Below are 22,299 nucleotides of genomic sequence, written 5' to 3'. Positions count from 1 at the left end.
TAAAATTGATTTATTTATATATATATTAATTAAATCTATTTATATATAACATAGATTAAATCTGTGCATTTCCAATTCCAATTTCCAATAACAATGTATGTTTTAAATAAATATTTCACCAGAAAATGTATTTTATTTTATAAATATATATCATTGTGTTATACTTATTAAAACATCTTTTAAAATCATTAAATATTTATGCTTCCTATTTATTTAAATATTTTTTTATTAATATCTTTAATTTACATAAGTTACATTTTTTAAATTTTATTATTTTTTAACAAGATTATCTTCAGTTACAGATTTTAACAATGGACATTTTAGCTCGAATCTACTTCTTTCATATTAGTCGAATCATGTCAAGTATGTGTGTGTGCACTTGTGTGTGTGCCTGTGTAGAAGAGCAAGACAGAGTGAGTGAGTAATGAGATTTTTAGGTCTCTCGAGACATTGGCTCAGAGATGGCAGCGCTCGATTGACAGCTTGAGTTAAATCTCATTTCTCAAAGTTTTATTTTTACCTCCTCTCTGTCTGAGAGCAGAAATAAGAAAATCAGCTCACCGAATGGAAGAAACAGCGCAGAAACGCTCACCTCCGCATTCAGGAGGGTCCGTGATCTTTCATCTCTGCTCGGTCTGTGCTTTTGCAGTTCAGAGAGAGCACAATAAAAGCCGGCGCAGCGATTTATCAGAGCGAATCAGCACCTGTAAGGTAGAGACAAGAGAGCGAGATGTGGAATAATTGCCTTGAAACACTCGTCTCAATCTCTCGTCCTCTAGTGGCTCCGTTTGGCTGCCCTGCGTTCACTGCCGTAGCCTGAGGAGCAGCTTTGATTTTAATACGTGTAATGGCGTTTCTGAATGTTCTTACTGAACACCATTCACAAAGTCTGCGTTCTGCAATGCGTGCATTTTAGTACTTGTGTGAGAGAAAGAGAAAATCTGCTGCTTAACTTCATGCTGCTTTTGCGTTGATGTAGATTTGAGATCTGTTCAGCACACTAAGCAATCAATGGCTTTAGAAGAGGAAGAATGCATCGAGTGGTGTATGTGGTGCATATTTAGTCATTTTATGGCCAGAGTTATGCATCTCAACTTCATGTTGAGGTTTTAAAAAGAAAAAATAAATATGTTACAATGATATGTTGTGTTATTGATCAAATTAAAGTGAACAAACATTGCGAATAAACAGTGCATAAACAGTGCATTATGGTTATACAAATTGAAATACAGATAAAATGCTGGTAATAAAAATACAGACAGATTGATGGACGGACGGATGGATGGACAGACTCTCAGATAGATGGACAGATGGATGGATGGACGGACGGACGGACGGACGGACGGACGGACGGACGGACGGACGGACAGACAGACAGACAGACAGACAGACAGACAGACAGACAGACAGACAGACAGATAGATAGATAGATAGATAGATAGATAGATAGATAGATAGATAGATAGATAGATAGATAGATAGATAGATAGATAGAACTTTAATTTTAATAAAAATAAACATATAACCAGCTAAAAAAGGTAAACATTCAATACAAAAAAATCTTTTTTATTTTTTTTTATAAATTGCTACTGTTGCTTATAATGCTAAATATAGAAATCTTGTACAACATATGATATTTATTTTCAATTAATGATTCAACAATTCACAAGTAAAACTTCATGTTTCATTATAGGTGGATCATTTTTGAAAACCTATTCAGTGTCATCATTTTGATGGTTCTTTGTTAAGATCAAGAACTCTTAATGTTTAATTGTGCAGCTTTACACTAAATGCATTAATACAGGCTAAACAAAGAGTGACAGAAAACACCTTTAATTAATAACCTAGGTAAGCATTTCGGTAGGTCCCACCACAACTTCCTCTGTCATCGATATATTTTACAAGGAACCCAAAATGCTTTCATACACATGATTAGGGAGGCGATTTCTCTGCAATTGTTTTAAATGTTAGATTGACCTACCAGTTCAAAATAGTTATTAATCCGCGGGTCACGTGCGTTCCGAAATGTGGGTTGTGATCTGTACGTTACACCTCAGATAGATGGATTAAAGGATTGATGGATGGATGGATAGATGGATAGATAGATTTGTTGATTGATTTATTGATTACATTTGCTATACATTAAAGCGTTTTTATAATATAAAGTATCAAGTTATTAGCCCACCTGTAAAATTTCCCAGTGACAGATTTTTAAACATAATAGTTTTGATAACTAAATTCTAATAAATTAACATATTTTTTTCTTCAATATGATGACAGCTTGTTATTGTTGTTTTGCTTGTTATTTTGCAAGATATTGAGACTATTTATATTGACCTTAAAAATTGATTTATACAAATGTAAAGTCACTTTTATTCCAGTCAAACTAAAACTAATTAGACTTTTTCCCAGAAGAAAAAAAAAATTATTTGGAATAGTGAGAAAATGTCTTTGCTCTGTTAAACAGCGCTTGGGAAATATTTGAAAAAGAATCAAAATGATCAGCAGAGATAATAATTTAGTCTTCAAAAAATGAATAAATAATATATTACAATAAATTGCAACATTATGAAAATCACCACAGAAAACTACAGAATAACACCGATAACTAATGAACTAAAATAACAGAGAGATTATTATGGTTATGGAAAGCCTGAATGAATAAATGAATGAATGAATGAATGAATGAATGAATGAATTAATGAATTAATAAATGAATGAATGAATGAATGAATGAATCCACCTTTTGTTAATTTTTTAAAATGTTTTGAAAGAACATGAAATTAGATCATGAGTCCATCTAAACACTTTCCTCAAGTAAATTAAGACAACACTTGCTCATATGCTCACGCACCCTCTTCTCATTATATTCTGACCCTGAGGGCTGCAGTTAAATGGGCAGCACAGGTCAGACCCATGACATTTAATATTTGTTTACCTCTGTTTTTTGGGGAGAAAGAGCCCGGACACGCTGGAGATTAGCAAAAAAATGCAGCAGGGTCTGTATGGGTGCAGTGAGGGCTGTGGGGTGGGAGATCGCGCTCGCTCGCTCAGACAGATGATGAAATAGTTTTATAAAGCAGGAAATCGCTTTCCTGGGAAATAAAATCAGCAGCACGGCACAGAACTCTCATTTCACCAAGAACTCCCAGCGCTTGTGTGTGTGTTTGTGCACCATTATCGCTTTATGCTGTAGCGCCGCACAAGATCATTGCTCTTCAGGATACTTAGCGTTCTCTTTTTTTACCTCTCTTTCACTTGCCTCCTCTCTCTCTCTCCATCTGTCCACACAGGGCTGCTCCTCCCCCATGGTGGTAAAGTTCGCCGACACGCAGAAGGATAAGGAACAGCGGCGGCTGCAGCAGCAGTTGGCGCAGCAGATGCAGCAGTTGAACAGCGCTTCTGCCTGGGGCAGCCTGACCGGCCTGACTGGCCTCACCCCGCAGTATCTGGCAGTAAGAGGACACACCCACGCAGCCACGCCCACCAGCAGCACAGCCAACGCAGCCGCCGCAGTCAGTCACTGTCTCCGCCCACCTGCCCCGCCCCCTCCTCTCTCGCTCTCTCTGAGCCAGTCTCAACCCTTTCCAAATCTCTCATCTGTTCAGCTTTGATTCAGTCCAGTCCTTATTCAATATAATGCTGCCACTTAGATGGCATTAGGGCAGTGGTTCTTACCCATATTGCTCAGGGTCAACAATAGCTAAGTTTCCATTCACCTATTTTTATGTGCATTTTGCATATGCGCATAAAAAATCGGTTGATGGAAATGGCAAGATGCACATCAATTTTGAAAATAAGCATAGAAAATGTATGCACATAACTGAGTAGGATCAAATTTTTATTCGATAAGGAAAAATGTGCATTAACTACGATGGAAACACTTTTACCACACAAATTCCAGTATTTTATTTGATGTTCCAGTTTTGCTAAGTTATTTCACATTATTGGATGGAACCATAGCTAATGGGGTTTTAAGACGTAAACTGGAGTGAAAAATCGTTCGAGGAATCAATCTATTGAAATTACGGATGCACAATAAATCGTTTCAGCATCGATATCACAATGTGTGCATTAGCAATATTCATATCGCAGAATTTCAATGAAAAAAATCACCACAGTGGAATGAACCACCAACTACTCTGACATTTTATTTTAAATCAGAGACTTAGTCGACGGAAAATGAATGAATGGTTGCACATTGCAGTAACTAAGTAACAAAGTAACCAAAAAATTGTATCCTTTTAAGGCATTTAATCGAAGCATTTCAAACTAGTTTAAAGCATTCAGGCACAATAATTTATAATGCGTGTAACTTTAGAATATGTATATGAAGAATATGTATTGTAATTTATGTATTTATACGATGAAGATTATACATAGTATATGTACCTGAATACTTCTAGAAACCAAAAAAAGTATAAAGCTGTATTTTTGCTTTACAGTATTTGTCAAAGCATGAGATTGGTTTATTATATTTTATGCAGATGCGCTGCACTACAAAATCATGCAAATTAATCTAAAATTATATATATTTTTCCAAACAGATTCAACTTATTCAAGTCATCCAGTGAACTTAAACTCAATATCACAATATATATTGCAGAAAAATAAAATATTGCAATGTTTTTTTATAAAATCATGCAACCCTCATCGAAATGCATCGCTATTTTAGCTTGAATCTTGAATACTGAGCTTATATATATTTTTTTAAAAAACTAAGCTCAGAATAATTTCAAGAGAGAATTGTGATGTATTTGGAACATTTTTGAATCAATGCAGAATGTATTTTCCGAATGTTGTAAATGCAAACAGTTTTTTAAAATGGGTATGTTTTCAAACTAATTACATAATGTTGATATGTCTGCAAAAAAAAATATGAGGATAAGGTGTCTGTTAGTTAGGTTGTACTAACTGTACTAAAACCCCTATCCCGATCTTTCTGAATGAAATGCCTACGTGGCTACATCCATTCAGCCCATGGTAGAAAAACAAGCCACGCCCACTTTTTGCTCATTTAAAACTCTGTTTGATTAGGAGCTGCGTCACAATATGAAAAAAAAATAGCAATCACAGCTTTTAGTTCATGGGGACTTTAAAGGATGAAAAGAAATTTGCTGTGAGTATATCAGGGCCTAAAGACAAAACTAGTATTAAAACAAGCGTAAATCAATGAAATGTGTGATTAAGTACAAAATATTCATAATCCTTATACAGTAAATCACGAACAACAACAAAAATGTAAGAAAGTTTGGAGACTAAGGGGGCCTTGGATGCAAAAAGGATAAGAACCACTGCAATAGGAGATACATCTTTTTGTTATTTAATTCTTTAAATTCAGTAAAAAGCCTAATAAAACTAAGAATAATCACCACTACTCAACATGTCATCCCATGCCATGATGCTCTACAAATATGTAGGCCTGTTCTGGCATTGGATAATCTGTCCTAAAAGATGTATGGAATATTGTTCAACAGAATATACAAATCATCACTTCCCAAACCCAGCTTGGGCTCTGTTGTGTAATTGGATTGGGGATGAAGACAATATTTCAATTCTCTGTTTCACTCACGTCCGTCTTCATCCTCCTAAACATAAAGAGGATGCAACACGGTGGTGACATTTACTTGCATTTCTTTCCATAAGGACAGTGGGTGAGGATTACAGGACTAGGCAAGAGCTTTGGGACAGGGCCATCTCTCCAACCCTTACGCTTCTCCTTTTTTTTCTGCCTTTTTCCACTTCCCTGTCATGTTGAGGTTACGTTTAGCTTTTAAGTAGTCTGAGGGGTCTAGTTCAATGTCATCCTAATCCTCTAGAGTCATTTAGAGTCTGCTTTCCTCTCCCCTTTCATGTGCAGAAACTGCCCAGGACAGCAACACACTGCCAACAGAACTGACGGGCGACTCTTAGCATGACAGTTCTCAATGGCACCGATGCATGAGTCTAATACCTTAAAGTGCTCCTCAAGTATTTTACCATTTTATTCCTCGAATTTCTTTTCATTCTGAGCACTATATGTTGTGACTAAAGCTGCTTTCAAATGATTATTTTAAGTGACTGTCCAAAGTTAGCATCATTTTTGAACAAGAAATAGAATTAATCTTGCCTTTTAAACAGTTGAAAGCAAAATTATTAGTCCTCTTGTAAAAATTATCTTGTTTTTCAAATATTTCCCAAGTGCTGTAACAGATTTTAACACAATAGTTTAATAACTAATTTCTAATAACTAATATCTTTCATCTTTACCATGATGACAGTACACAAATATTTACATATTACAATATTACATATATTTTAGGCTTAGAGGTGCTTTAATGTAAGTTGACTATTCTATAGCATAAAAATACGATAATATGCAGATATTGAAGAAACATGATTGGTAAACATTCTTGTTATCTGAAAAACAATGCTAATGTCAGATATTCAGCTTTAAAAATGTGTGTTACATGCCAAAATGACTGTCTTTGTTTTGGTTTTTTAAACCACCAAATGACAGTAACAACACGCTATGTGACAAGATACTTTCAGTAGTATGGCAATAAATGTCATGAAAAATGGCATTCAAACTCACATTATTAGCATTTAACACTAAATAAAGCACATGAGGTATACCTGAGAAAAACATTGTCAGTTTATCCTGTTGTTCAGCTGCAAGGAATAGAAGCCATTTCTAAAATATCAATTTCAGGTGTTTGTTAGGATAAAAACTCAATGTGCCATTGCTTTTATTTAGAGCACGGTTTAAATCACCATTTAAGCTCGATAGTTTGGCACACAACCTGCGCTTGCATGTTTTGAACCAGGCATGCAATACCTAGTTCAACCATTGAGTGTCAAACTTACATACTGCACTTTTAACTAGTTTATTTGCCCTTGTTAACTAGGCAAGTTATTCGGCAAGTGATTGGACAACAGCGTTTCTTCTGTAGCCAATCAAAATAATTTTTTAGAGGGCTAATAATATTAAAAAAAATTTATTATTATTATTTTATTGTAGTCAAACTAAAATCAATTTTGAGACCAAATTGGTGAAGAAGACTTGGCGACTTTCTCAAGAAAAAATAATAATATTATGGGAAATACTATCAAAATGTCCTTGCTCATCACTTGGGAAATATTTGAAAAAATAATTCAAATTTTACAGCAGGGCTACGAATTTCAGCTGCATCACAATAACATGCATGATCTTAATCATTTTGTTGACCATATTTTGTTGTGTTTTGCTAAGAACTGTCAAAAAAGTCATCATTTAGAAATATATGTTTTTGGTTTAATTTTGCACATTAGATTAAAATACAAAACTAGAACAGACCCAGTACAAATTCTGACTTACAAGCATGCCCTGGCAGATAGAGGCTTTTGTGTTGCTTGACTGTTGACAGACTGCTTTATAATGTCACTCCAGACAACATGGAACAAATCTCAGTGTTTCATCTATATTTAGTTAACACTAGCTCCTTCAAACATTATCCTTATATATCCATCACCTTAAGCCAATGTGTGTGAAAGTGATTGCATGTTAATGGCCTGCTTTTCTCTCTCTTTCCCTTAGTTGCTTCAACAAGCAACCTCCTCCAGTAACCTAGGAGCGTTCAGTGGTATTCAACAAATGGCAGGTGAGATACTGTTCTGAGATCTGCGTTAACCCAACTAGCCATTGTAACTCCTCAACTAAACTCCCATCCGCCCCTACTAAACCATTCAATCCAGCAACTGTATGGGTCGCGTAACAAACCCAATTAGAAGCCCCAACCGAAAGATCAGCAGGGGTTTGGTTGAGAACATTTTCAGACTGTAGTTTCATCATGTTTGCAGAATCCTTGGCTCTCTAAAAATGTAGCGCACCTGGACACTTTAAGTGTATGTGTGTGTGTGTCAGACTTGATCGAGCAAATAAAAGCCATTTTTCCATGCCCGTTCCAATGTACATCAAACCATTTTTGTGTCTTGGAAGAAGATTGTGCCTCATCATCCAATTACATCTCCTCGCCCGAGCTCTGTGAGGCTTATGGGAAACCAGATCATGATGATACGCCCCATCAACCCTCCGATGTCTTCAGCTTTTTACATTTTCACTTTAGCAAAAAGAGGGGAGAACGAAAAAGGCCACTTATCACAGTTTGTTCATGCCACGAATACAGTCAAACTCAGCAGAAACCCGCAGAGAGTTCAACTACACAAGCTGTATTCCTCACTGAAGCTTACGTGATGTGTTATTCTTCCTCACGCTGGCTTGGTTTCACACTTTGGAATATGATTAGTGTTTTACAACATCTGCCAATGAGCTTCTGCTTACTCTTGCTGTTAGACAGGTGTATGTTGTTTTCTCTTTGACAGTTTTACGCCTCAGACATCACGTGAAAGTTCTTCTTTGCTCCGTTTGCTTCTTTTTTTTCTTCCCGTTTTCAGTGTTTTTTTGCTGTCTTGTGCATTACATTCCCAGTGTGCGTCTCTGTTCTTGTCAGGTCTTAATTGTGGTCTGTTTATCAAGCTGCCAGGCCTTCAAGGAAAGTGAAATATTTATAGCACGCGCTCTCGCCTAATTGCAGCTGCTAAGGATGAAAGAAAGAGAACGTATTAGCATCCAAAATGGCTTACAGTGTGTGTAGGATGAGTGCCTTTATCTCCTAAAGCCTTCCCCCCTGACAACAGTTTTGCACACCAGAGAGTGGCTTCCTCATTAATGTAGGCTCTTGTGGAGAGGGTGAGCAGGACTGTGGTGTTTTTGTTTACCATTATGAAGAGAGTTCTGGAAGCTCTCGTTTAAGTTCAGTGTACGTCTGTGACAGCCTCTCAGCGAGAATGAAGAGCACATCGAGCCAAACCAGCAGCAGCTGCCACCGCACAATTAAAGAGCGAAAAATTCCCACATTACCATAACAATTGAATTTTCCGGACCTCATTTTTTAAGGCAATATAATCAGCGAAAACAGCTTAGTTTTGACTTAATCAAACTGCTCTATTTGCGGAAATGAATGGGAGTTGGTCATGCATGATGGACGAAATAGTTTGTTAATATACCTACAGATTATATACAGAAATGTGTCAGCGCTGGATTAAAGAAAGGAGCCGTTCAACCTAAAATTGGAAGTTCTGTCATTTGCGCCCCGTTGTGTCTTTTTGAACGTGTTTGGCTTGTTTGATTTGGTGGACTAGAAAGGAAGTTGTTTTGTCAAGTTGGTCTTTTCCTTATAGTCCAAATCGGACACAATGTGCAAGCCACACATCACCAGGTTCAGCTTCAAATTTGGTAGGACACATTATGATCTTGAACCAAACTCAACTACATATTAGGTGAAAGAAACACTTCACTTCTTTATGAAAATAAGCTCATTTTTTAACTCCCATCATAAGTTGAGTTTTACCATTTTTTAATCCATTCAGCCAATCTCTAGTCTCGGTGGAAGCACTTTTAGCTTAGCTTAATATAGATCCATGTATTAGACCATTCGTATTTTGCTCCTTGTAGTTTTTGTTTGGGTAGGTTGGAACTAATCTAATGCAAGCAAGTTTGCATCGTTCTTTCTCCATTTTTATTTTTTTTTTGTTTCTGACTATTCTTTGTCAGAGTGAAACAATGGCCAAAAGTTTTAAAAAGTATACACACAAGCCAGAAACCTGCTCAATATGACCAGATAAACAGAATCAGCCTGTTTGGAGAGTTGTAAAATGTATTTGGAGAGTGTACCTTTAACATAACCATGATCTAGCAAAGTGTATCCCAACACTGATCCTTGAGCAGGGGTGCCTAAACTCGGTCCTGGAGGGCCTGTGTCTTGCAGTTTTTAGTTCCAACCCCAATTAAACACATCTGAACCAGCTAATCAAGCTTTTTATAGATATACTACAAACTTCCAGAAAGGTTTGTTGTAGCAAGTTGAAGCTACCTGGTAGGGTTTGTTTGGTTAGGTTGGAGCCAAACTAATGCAAGAAAGTGTTCCTTTAATGTAATCATAACCATGACCGAGTAAAGTGTATCCCAACACTGATCCTAGATGTACACAAATATGTTTAACTACTTTATCTGAAATATCCTTTATCTGACCAGTCTCCACTTTCTTTTTGAAAATAAGCTTTATTGATTTTACAACTCTCGTCAACAATTGAGTTTTACTATTTTTTTGATCCATTCAGCCAATCTCCAGTCCTGCTGGAAGCACTTTTAGCTTAGCTTAACATAGACCATTGTATTGGACCATTAGTATCTTGCTCAACAATGATGAAAAAGTCCTAGGAGAGTTTTTAAACAGATTTTTCCTTTAAAGCAGGAAAACCATCTCAATTCCTGGAGGGCCGCAACCCTGCACAGTTTAGTTCCCACCCTACTCTTACCTGTAGGTTTCAAACAAGCATGAAGGACTCAATTAGTCTGATCAGTTGTGTCAGGTGTGTTTAATTAGGGTTGGAACTAAAATGTGCAGAGTTGCAGCTATTCAGCAACTGAGTTTGACACCTGTACTTAAACGTAATCACAACCATGACCTAGTGAAGTGTATCCTAACACTGATCCTAGTGGTTCACCAACGTTACACGTTTTTGCGTAACTCCTTTAATTGACACATCCTTTATCTGACCAGTCTCCACTTACATGAAATCAACTTTGTTTGATTAGAAAATTAAAGCACCCAATTTACCCAATTTAAGCAAACATGAACCAATGAATCAATTTCACAAGGATTACTAGTTTTCGTTTGTGTAGGTTGGAGTTAAACTAATGCAAGTGTAACTCTGCCTGTCCTACACCACCCAACCTGCTCCGAGCTGGGATCTAATCAGTGACCTTCCACATGGGAGTCGGTTGCTCTAACAAGGAGGCTTAAGACCATGGCCTCTACTGCTTGTCACTAGAGCACCTTTAGAGGTCAGAGGATTGAGGTTTACCTGCTCAGCACTTCACTAGCTGGCCTCTGCTACACTCACCCCCCTAAACCTCACCCCCATCCAGGTCACAGCACCAGTGTAACCCTGATGGTTTTACGCCACCCAACCCACTCTAAACTGGGAACGAACCAGTGACCTTCCGCATGGGAGTCGGTTGCTCTAACAAGGAGGCTAAAGACGATAGCCTCTAGTGTCTGTTACTAAAGCACCTTTAGAGGTCAGAGGAGTGAGGTTTACTTGCACCACACTTCATTTGTCTGCATTGTTCTCTCTTTCTCCACTTTTCACTTCTTTGTTCCTTACTATTCTGCCAGAGTGGAATAATGGCCAACAGTTTCAAAAGGAGACCATAGCATATTCACAAGCCAGAAACCTGCTCAATATGACCAGATAAGCATATCAGCCTGTTAGGAGGGTTGTAAAATGAGCCTTTCTTGTTTTTAAACAGAGAGTATTCCTTTAACTTAGTAATAACAAAGACCTAGTTAAGTGTATCCCAACACCAATTCTAATTCTAGAGGTACACCAACACATGTAACTTCTTTATCGGAAACATCTTTATCTGACCAGTTTCCACTTACATGAAATCAGGTTTGTTTGATTAGAAAAGATTTAAAAATGTGTGCTATTTCTGTGTCTCCAGGAACATGGTTGGGAAACACTGACCTAGTGCCTAGCATCAATATTGTCCAGATGCCTACTTTCAAAATCCTAGCTTAGGTCCGATTTAAGCATGCATAAACCAACTAATCAAATTCACAAGGATTACTAGAAACTTCCTGGTAGTTTTTTTGGGTTGGTTGGAGCTAAACTAATGCAAAAAAGTCTTCATTGTTCTCTTTCTCCACATTTCACTTTTTTGTTCCTTACTATTCTCTGTCAGAATGGAACAATGGCCAAAAGTTTTAAAAAGTAGACACACAAGCCAGAAACCTGCTCAATATGACCAGATAAACATATCGGGCTGTTTGAGATGCTACTTGAAGTGTGAATCGACAGGAGCTCTCAAACTCTACAGGATTTGAAGGCTTTTCTCGGCTGAATTGTGAAATCTTTGGGCCCCTCCATCTGTCTCCTGGCAACCGTCTATGATTGGCAGCCGATATATACAGCTGACATCTGCTGTGTCTGTGCTGTGGGTGGAGTTACAAGCCATAAGGAGCTCCATTACACATGATGAACATTCAGCGAGAGCCAGCATCACCTCTTTTCTGACACCTCTCTCTCCGCTCAGTAGGCTGAGAGTGTGAACATACTGCATGGATGGATCTCTCTTCTTCTCAATCTCACACACGCAGACACTCACTCTAGAAGTGCCCTTCTCAACCACAGAATTCACATTGTGCCAGATACCCAGTGCCCGTTTTTTTACACTTATGTGCCAAAAACTCGAAATGGTTCCCTTTCCGCTTTATTCACAAGCACAAAGGCGGTCACAAAGCACTCAATTTCAGAGTCCATTTCTGTCGTAACCTTCCTTTTTGACCTCCCAACACTGCACTTTCTCATCCAGTGACAGCTATTTCTGCTTTCTTTTTATAGTATATAATATTCAAGGTTGAAGTCATGAAGCATAAAATCAGAAATGACTTGTTTAATCGACCTTTAACATTCTTGGACTCATTGTGAACAAAAGTAATACATTAAGTATTTGTAATTATTTATTATAATGTGAAGAGGACTTTGTTTTTCCATCACAGATCCCACCAACACCGTCCTTCAAGGCCCCTAGGTTGAAACTAATTTCCATCGGCCCTATCCTACTCTTTCTTCCTTCTTCTTGTTGGAAATGTCACATTATGGACATCAACTTTGCCTTGGATGGCATTTCACACTTACCTTAAACCTGCTATTTAGGACCTGCAACATGTTACAGATGCATCTTTGCCCTTATATCTTGACCCAGGTTTTGTTTTGCAATTAGAGGTAGATTTCCTGCCTCTAATCACCTTCTGTGATGTGCTAATTAGGCTCTTAATTCTCTTGCTTGCTCAGTGGATCGAGAGGGCAGACAAGCGTAGCATCCCCAGAGCACTGTCTGACCAATCCAAATTACATGCTACTGTTGTCTAATGGGATAACGCTGAAAAAGCCTTTTTTTTCATGATTGCATCAGATTCTGTGTTTGTGTCCTTGCTTTCAATCTCAGCTGACAAACACTGACATTTGCTTGTCATCTTAGAGGTTGTCTTGTGTCTGTGAAGTCTATGAGACTGTAGGGTGTCCCATTTTTAGTAATGTAGTGCTCACAATCTCCGTTCATTGGTCACTTTCGTCTAACCAGCTCTTGGAATGAAATCTAGACCATCATGGGACATTTGTCACCAAATTCTTCCCTCATAGGAGGGCTGCATTTGGGACAGGACCTACAGTGTAACACTTATGTGCACTTCCTCAGCTGTATTTCTGTGTGTCCCTTGTGCGTGTATTTTCTCTGTGTGTGGGTGCTTTCATGTAGTATAGAGTATATACATTTTACATGTATATACGACACATGCTGTGCATTTTCCTGTTGTACCACTTCAAGTCTCTGTCCTTCTTGGCGGTGTGCCACTTCCCATGGTGTGTTGGCGTCATGGCCACTGCATGTAGCCGTGCCCCAAACACACTAATCTAGAGTCACCTTTGGAGTTTGTAGATGTACTCGAGCTCACGCATAGAATTCAATCTTATGTAGCAAACGCCACTACATACAAATTCTTGTACATAAATAAAACATGCTCTTGTAGAGTATTCTGAAGAGCACATGAATGAACCCTCTAGTTTATCATGCACAATACACACGCACGCAGACATTGACACTTTCTCTTTCTTCAGGTATGAATGCTCTGCAGTTGCAGAATCTGGCCACTCTAGCAGCAGCAGCGGCTGCAGCACAGAGCTCGGCCAGCCCGTCCACCGCTAGCGCCCTGACCTCCAGCACAGGGTCCCTGGGAGCCCTGGCCAGCCCAGGTAACCAGAGGCCATCCCATCATCATCATCATCAACAACATCAACATCATCTTCGATAGTGGTATCATTTGCATCATAGCGCCGTTGTCCCTTCTTTCGTTTCTAGTTGAGTTCCTCATTGTCTTTGGTGTTTAAATGTCCTTCATCGCAATGTCTTGTGTATTTGTGTGTTTGTGATTGTAGTTCCTTGGTACCGTTCATCACGGTTCAGTCATCATATTCATCATTGTGTTTGGGAGAATGTGTCAATATGTGTGGCGTTACGTTGTTGTGCTCTTTGGCTTTAACCGTGCTCCACTCATTTCTGAATCTGAAACCAGGAGACAGTGTGGCACATGGTTCTACCGTTGGTTCTCGCTCTGAAACTTGAGAATTTCTTTCATACTTGCTTAAAGGCAAATGAAGGAAATTTTTTTTTTTACATACTCTTGCTTGTTTTAAGGGATGTTTTGTATTGCATTGCCCTTCTGTAAAAGCATCGTTACCTTCATGATTGCAATAATCAACGTTGTTGTCGAGAACTCTTGCCTTTTTTCTGCAATTTTAAGGTACTCCATTTAGGGATCAAACAAGTATTATGCATATATCTATCCACCCGGACATCTATTCATCCAGTCTCATCTACTTCATTAAGACTGCATGATAAGAAATGTATCTATACAGTGGTAATCAAAATTTGAGAACAACCTACAATTTACAACATTTCAAAGTTGCTGCTTAGTCACATTTGACCTTATCCTAACAGAAGTAAATGAACAGGGTAAGGATCAGTGTTGGCATACAGTGTATTGATGTTTAAAAGGATTACTTACAGTAATTTGGACTGAAAGCTCACTCTGGATTGACCAAAACATCTTTAGCAAAGAATCAAAAGGAACTAAAAAGATTCAAAAGCTCAACCTTAACCTTTGCTGAGGACCATGTTGTGCGGTCAAAGTACTGGTCCAAAGTTCACTTTAGGGATGAAAGCAAGTTTAATTTGTCCAATGGGATACAGTATGCTCATCAACAAATTGGATTGCAAAATTAGTTTAATGATATTCACATTACTTGAATATTTAATACCCCGCCCAGTCCGACTATCCACAAATCAATCATCCATCCATGCCTCCTTCCCTCTGTGTACCACCACTAATGCTTTTATATATGTATCTTTAACCATTCCAGTATCATCAGCGATTGTATATGTACATTCAAACATCTCTCTTTTTTTTCCTCCTCCATTTCTCCATCTGTCTCTCCTTCCTACTCTGTCTGTCTTTCCCCACAGCAGGTTCCACAGCAAACTCCAGCGCTGCCATGGGTTCCCTGGGTTCTCTGGGGACACTGCAGGGTCTGGCCGGGGCCACCGTGGGCCTCAATAACATTAATGCACTAGCAGGTAGCGTCAACAGTGAGTACTACCGTCCATCTGCCTCTCCATTTCAATCCATGAAACATCACTTCATACCAGTCAACCACTGCTCAAAGAGATGCCCGCAGTCTCCTAAACACACACATAGTCTATGTGCGGAAGAATTGATGACAGGCTATCGAATTATTAGAAGACGATGCACACCTGAGGTGGTGATGTGGTCATAACGATAGCATTTATTTTCTAATAATTTAATGGACTGGGTCAATTATTTTGCTTACACCTAATAACAACCCCTAAAGATATCCTTGAAATGTTGTATATCAATTTTTTTGTCAGATTTTTGTCCTCAAACTACTGCTGGGACTAGTTTTTTACGCATCTCATCTCATTTGACTTTTTGTCTGCTGTAGAATAACTGAAATAGTTTGCAGTAGTGATATGAAAGTTTAATGCAGTCAATAACTGTCTGGAACTACTTTAGCTGTACATTTATCTGAAACTAACCCCACATCAGCCAATCAGAATCAAAGATTCAATAAGTTTTTGTTCAATTTATTCTAAAGGGCAAACAAAACAAGGGCATCTCTCTGAGCATCAGTGATAATTTGTTGGGTGATTATTTTGGTAATATATTGAAAGTGTGTGTGTGTGTGGTTTGTAAAATGGCTCATTATTGAATCAAAATGTATCAGATCAATTCCATTTGCTGAGTCAGAACAAATGTAGTCCATCACTTGTAGTTGTAAGTGTGTTTGCACCAATTGGCCGCATCTTCACACATTAACACACCGCTAAACCATTGCTCTGGGTGTTTCTATAGACGTGCACTTGTGTTGTCGCTATTGTGTGTGTATGTGTGTGTGTGTGTGTGTGTGTATGTTGTGTATATGTGTTTTATCATTGGAGTTTGAAGGATTTTAGACTTGAAGAGATAGAAGATGCTGTTTGATGTATACTAGGGGATTGTTCACCCAGAAATGAAAACAAAACAACTCAAAAATACTCACAGTAATGAATATCCTTATCAAACAAAGGAATTAGAACAGGTATGGAATGTTGTAAAGGTGAATAAATTGATCACAGACTTGTTTTTTTAGGGTTTAGTTCATCCAAAAGTGAAATTTCTTTCACAAATTAAAAACCTTTCTGCCATTCTAAATCTTCAACTTTAAGTTGACCTATGTATGCACAATAAATATTGGAATGACTTCTGACACTCCTGTCCATCTAGTGACAGTCTTCTCACCTTAGGAGTAACCACACATGCCATTTTACCCGTGACAGTATTTTATTGTAGTTCTATGTCCTTAATATATATTTATTCTCATTCATTTCCATAAAGTATTATTAACCCAGACATTCTTGCACTTTTTTCCATACTTGTTTATGATCTCTCATTTACTAATTAGTTGTTGAATAAATCAGTCTAAAAATCAGGTTTTATAATAGACACATTTTAAACGTTTATATTTCTACACCAAACTGGAGTGGAAACTAATTAGTGGTCCCTCGTTATTTGCAGTTACTTTCTAAAAAATAACCTGCAATAGGCAAAATCCACAAAGTAATCAGCTTTATTTTTACAATTATTATAGATTTTTTAAGGCTGTAAACTCCCTCACTACACACTTTATATACTTATTAACATTTTCACACTTTTCTCTCGTTTAAACAATCTCAAAGTTTGAAGAAAACTAATTCCAGTATTAAAGACGAAACCAAAGATCAAAACCATTTATTTATTCTGTAATGGCGCCCTACAGCCGCGTAACTTTAACCTTTCTTTAGCATGTCCAGAAGTTACAGTACAGCACTTCAGAGTCACACTGCTAGCGATCAAAGATTTATGTAAACTTGGCAAACTGAACGCATTTTGTACTTTACGGACGACATGGCACAGAGAGGATTGAGTGACAATGGCCTACAGCTAGTGAGGACACATACCACAATGCGCTGTAGAAAAAAAAGCATGTCAAAGTGCACAAAAAAAAAATCCATGAAATTGTGAGGCCATAAAAAGTGAACCCTGTTATAGTGAGGGATCACTGTATATAATGAGAATATTACATTTGCACTTAGATATTAATTTATTTCTCTACATTTTCTCGTTGTAACAAAACTGGCCTCCCTAATTCACCCAAAACATTAAAACATGGTTCAGCCTTACAAATCATACATTGCTCTGCGTATGGTTTATTGCATGTGACAAATCCACCAGAGGGCGCTGTTAAATAATGCGCATTTTGTTATACATTTTATATACATGTGCTTCTTGTAAACGTCCATGAGGGCAGGGTTTATCAGACAGGTCGCCTGTGAACAACTGACTTAAACCCTTCTCGAAACCCAACCAATAGTGTTTACAAAAGCAAACCTAAGAGAAAAATGCACCACGAGGACATAGTTTAACCTTGATTTTACACTACTTTTATCTCTCTTGTTAAAGTGTGCCTCACCAGACACGAACCCCTGCATCATAAGTATAGCACTGTACAAAGTAAACTACCGAGCAAACTGACCACATGGGAAAAATTGTCCATATAGAGCTAGATAGAGAAAAATAAACATATTTGATTACAAATAATAGACACTGTTAAGTAGTGTTGTGGTATTTATTTGATATTTTGCTAAATAACCCTGTAAATATCATTAGTGTGAAAAGGAGCAAAAGTTGTTGTCGTCATACTGCCCCCTAGTGTTCATTTTACCTAAAACCTGCAGTCAAACTTATGTTTAAGAATGTTTTTGCAGTTTCACAAAAAAATGAAGAGGCTCAAATCACTAGCTAATAGGTTCGGAATGATATGAGTGTTAGTAACTGATTACAATTTTTTATTTCTGGTTGAAGTATCCCTGAAGTTAGGTTAAGCTAGGTTATGTGAGTCTAATGATACACACAGTAGCTGGTAGACAGTTGCACATTAGCTTTGTGCACGTTTCCACGACTGGACAGCTATATTGACAAATCAGCATTCAAGACCTGCGCTATTCATCTTCTAATAGAATGTACCTAATGGGCGTTGCGGAACATAATTAGTATGAATAGGCGTGCGAAAGATCAGTGTAGCCTGTGCATGTGTATATGTCAATGTTTCGGCACACGGGCAAAATCTCTATCCACCGCCGCTGACCTTTCAGCCAGGTTTCCAGTTTTATAAATCAAGCTCTCTGCAACAGAACGCCTACAATTTAAATTCATTCAAATGACTCTTTCTCACACATACAAACACACACACACACACACACACACACACACTCCCAGTGCTCATTTAAGAGGCTGTATTGTGTAATTGAATATAAAAGGTCAGCATTGTAATTATTGCTGGATAAATGAGGGATCTGGCCGTCCAAGCACTTCGCTCATCATTTATTGTTTCCAGGCCGTCAAGCCAAAAGGCCAGTCAGTAAATACTCATGAATCAGTCTTTATAAACACACACACACACACACACACACACACACACACACACACACACACACACACACACACACACACACACACACACACACACACACACACTTATGCATGATTTATAGTCTGTACACACTACGTGTAGACAACTGCTTCTACACAGAAAGACGATTTGAGCATGTTGTTAAGCAATATGAATATTTATTTCCATATAGTAGCTTTTTAAATAAAAAATAACTATTTTATTACATTATATTGTAATGTATCTGATGCTTCTGATATAATGAAAGCATTTAACATCTAATTAATTAGTTTGTTTAGAAATAAATGACAGATTATTTGAATACTGAAGTCAAAAAATTGATTTGAACAAGTTTGCCCCACTTAAGTTATTGAGGTTTGTAACCAATGTAAGGTAAAGCTCAGTTTGAGAAAGGCTGGTGTTTTTGATCTCTGCTGGAAGTCAACTGTGACGTGCTTTTGATCCATAACCATTGTGCTATTGAGCAAGACACTAAACCCCGGCTTGCTCCAGGTGGATCGTGCTTGTAGTAAGATTATGGTGCAATCTACCCTCAGTATTACATGGCTTTAGGTGTAGTTTCCCCCCCTTTAAAACCCCTATTTTATTTTATTTTGTTTTATTTTTTTTATTTTTTTTTGTTTTATTATATACATATATATATATATATATATATATATATATATATATATATATATATATATATATATATATATATATATATATATATATATATATATATACTCAATATATCAATTATACTTCATATCAGACTTACAGGAAACACCCAATGAGGGTGATTTTTTTATTTTTAATTTTATTATTTTATGAGTATAATAAATTTGAATATGACCACTAAATATTCCGTCTAAATATCCACTAAATATAATGACTAAATATATTTATATTTTGTTTCATTTTGCAAAAATATATATGTTAAATTAAATGATGATTATTTTGGACGTAATTTCACATTCATTTTTATTTTTGGTTTTATATTTACAATTAATTTCCAACAAAGAAAAAAAGTTATTTCCGTAAATATAAGTTTATTTTAAATAATATACTTAATTCATTAATTCTAATTCTAATTTTCATTTATATTATAATTTCATTAGATACATAATTCAAATATCTCATATTTGACCCCCTTCTATTTATTTATTTATTTAATTAATTAATTAATTAATTATTCGATCATTAATTTATTTATTTTTGCTTGTTTATTTGCTTGTTTAATTATATTATAGATTTTTTTTTTTTATTTAGCAAAACTATTAAAATTTATTTTTATTTTATTTGTTTTTTTATTTACACTATTTAGCACTATATAATAAGATTTTTCAAATAAATAATAAATTAATATTTATTTATTTTTTTTCTATTCATTTATTTATAATATAATTCTATTAGATGCATAATTCAAATATTTCATCTTTGACCAACACATTTATATTTATTTATTTATTTATTCAGTCATTAATTAATTAATTATTTTTGTTTATTTGCTTGTTTATTTAGTATATTTTAGATTTGTTTTATTTACTTATTTACATTTTGTAAAACGTTTCAAATTTATTTTTAATTGATTGGTTTATTTGTTCAAATAATCTATTTTTCAAACTCTATTTACACTTATTAACACAATACTATATTTTAAACAATATAGTGAACTATTAATTAAATAATTTATTAATTTATTTAGTTATTTATGTGTTCAATCATTATTAATTTATTTTTTGTTTATTTGCTTGTTTATATAGTTATATTTTAGATTTTTATGTTTGTTTTATTTATTTTTTTACATTTTGTAAAACTTTTCAAATAATTTTTTTATTTGATTTTTTGTTGAAATTAATAACATTTTTAAACTCTTTTACACTTTTTAACAAAATACAATATTTTGTAATAATGTAATTAATTAATTGTATTATTTATTTATAATATAATTTCATTAGATGCATAATTCAAACATCACATCTTTAACCAACACTTTTTTGAATTAATTATATTTAAGATTTTTTGTTTCATTTATTTATTTACATTTTGTAAAACTTTTTATATTTAACTTATATTAACTTTTTTATATATATATTATTTGTTTGTTTGTTTAAATTAATCTTATTTTTAAACTCTATTTGCACTTTTATTTAAGAGTAAATGTAGCCTTGCTAAGGATAAGCGAAAAACATCTTTCAAACACATAAAAAATCTTTTGAACAGTAATCCCAAAGAGTTTCTCGGCACCGATGCCCGTATGTTTACAGAAGTTACTCCCCGAAGCACGTTTGCATCTGTTTCTGCAGGCTGGGCTTCTGCCTTTAATGCGTTTGTATTTTATTAAAAGCCTTTAATGTTTTCCCCACAACCCCTTTTTAATACACAGACTGCTGACACAAATAACGAGATAATTAACGTAGCGCTCCGCAGTGTGAGGTTAAAAAGGTGATTGGTCAGATGTTTTGTGTGTCTGAGGGTCGTTTCGTGCTGCTATTGTGACATTAGTGTGCATGTTTAGGCCACGCTCCTCATTTGCATACACCGGTCAGTATATTATGTATCTTCTCTATCTTGTGTTTTGTGTGAGTGTGTGTGTGTGTATATGTGTGTGTGAGTGGGTGGCGTTTATGATGTATTGTCCTGCGTGACGTTTGTGGTTCTGCCGTTTCAATGACTGTTACAGTCAAAAGTTTGAGATCAGTGAGATTTCTTAAAATGAGACAATTCTGCTCACCAAGGCTGCATTTCCTGAATCAAAAATGCAGAAACAAAATTGTAAAAACAGTGAAATATTTTTTGTATTTAAAATGATTGTTTGCTTACTGAATGTAGTTTAAAACTGAATTTATTCTTGCGATTCAATCCTGAATTTTCAACATCATTATTACAGCCTTCATGGTAACAAGATCATTCAGAAATATTAGTTTTATGGGAGGGGAAGCGTCAGCTGACCATTAAAGATGAGGAATGGGATCTAATCTGGACTCTAGATTAGATCTGTTATAGGACCAAATCTATTTAATTAAGAATTTTTCATAGATTACACTTGTACCACTTCTCAGAAGTAAATTTAGTAGTAATTGTGTTGAATGTAAGGTGGAAGTGGGAGACAACACTTATTTATTATTGAATTGTGCTGTTGTTAGCGCTTATTGGTCAAAAGTTGTTACTTTTATTAGCCATTCGTTTGACAGTTGGATCCTTGATCTTTGATCTTAGGTCTTCCGGTTGGACGTTTGCCTGACAAACTCATTAATCGTTTATTTTACATTTTAGCCTTTGCTGCTAGGAAAAAAACATACTAATAAACTGGATCAGCGACAACCTTTCATCCTTGAAAGGGTGGCACAATATTATTGGGGAAATCATTCCCTTAAAATTCCGTAACTGTGTCATTCATATGTCTACTGGGGCTTTTTATCAAGTCTGGACTCCTTACTTGGATTTTATTAATGTTTCTTTAAGCTGTATTTTGAGTTATGGTATGTCGTTATTGAATTTATGTATTTTATTTTACCATTATTTTATCTATTTATATATTGTCATTTTGTTTATTTAATTATTATTATTATTACTATTATTTATTATAATCATTTTATTATTTATATCTTTAGCATCATTATTTAATTATATATTATATAATTATTATTTAAAAAAAAAAAAAAAAAATAT

At 35.8% G+C, this 22,299-nt stretch overlaps 1 protein-coding gene across 51 annotated transcripts in view; it reads left to right on the top strand.

Moving 5' to 3' along the window:
- Positions 1 to 22,299, top strand: part of celf2 (cugbp, Elav-like family member 2) — a 430,922-nt gene that overhangs the window by 396,609 nt on the left and 12,014 nt on the right. For 7 of the 51 annotated variants that reach the window (XM_073945658.1, XM_073945686.1, XM_073945690.1 and 4 more), the window contains 4 exon segments: positions 3,294 to 3,455; positions 7,556 to 7,619; positions 13,702 to 13,836; positions 15,107 to 15,229. In XM_073945658.1, coding sequence (XP_073801759.1) covers positions 3,294 to 3,455; positions 7,556 to 7,619; positions 13,702 to 13,836; positions 15,107 to 15,229 — 484 coding nt within the window. 51 annotated transcript variants of the gene reach the window in all.

The sequence above is a fragment of the Danio rerio genome, chromosome 4 (assembly GCF_049306965.1).
Source record: "Danio rerio strain Tuebingen ecotype United States chromosome 4, GRCz12tu, whole genome shotgun sequence".
NCBI classification, from domain to species: Eukaryota; Metazoa; Chordata; class Actinopteri; order Cypriniformes; family Danionidae; genus Danio; species Danio rerio.
This window is presented reverse-complemented; position numbering and strand designations above follow the sequence as displayed.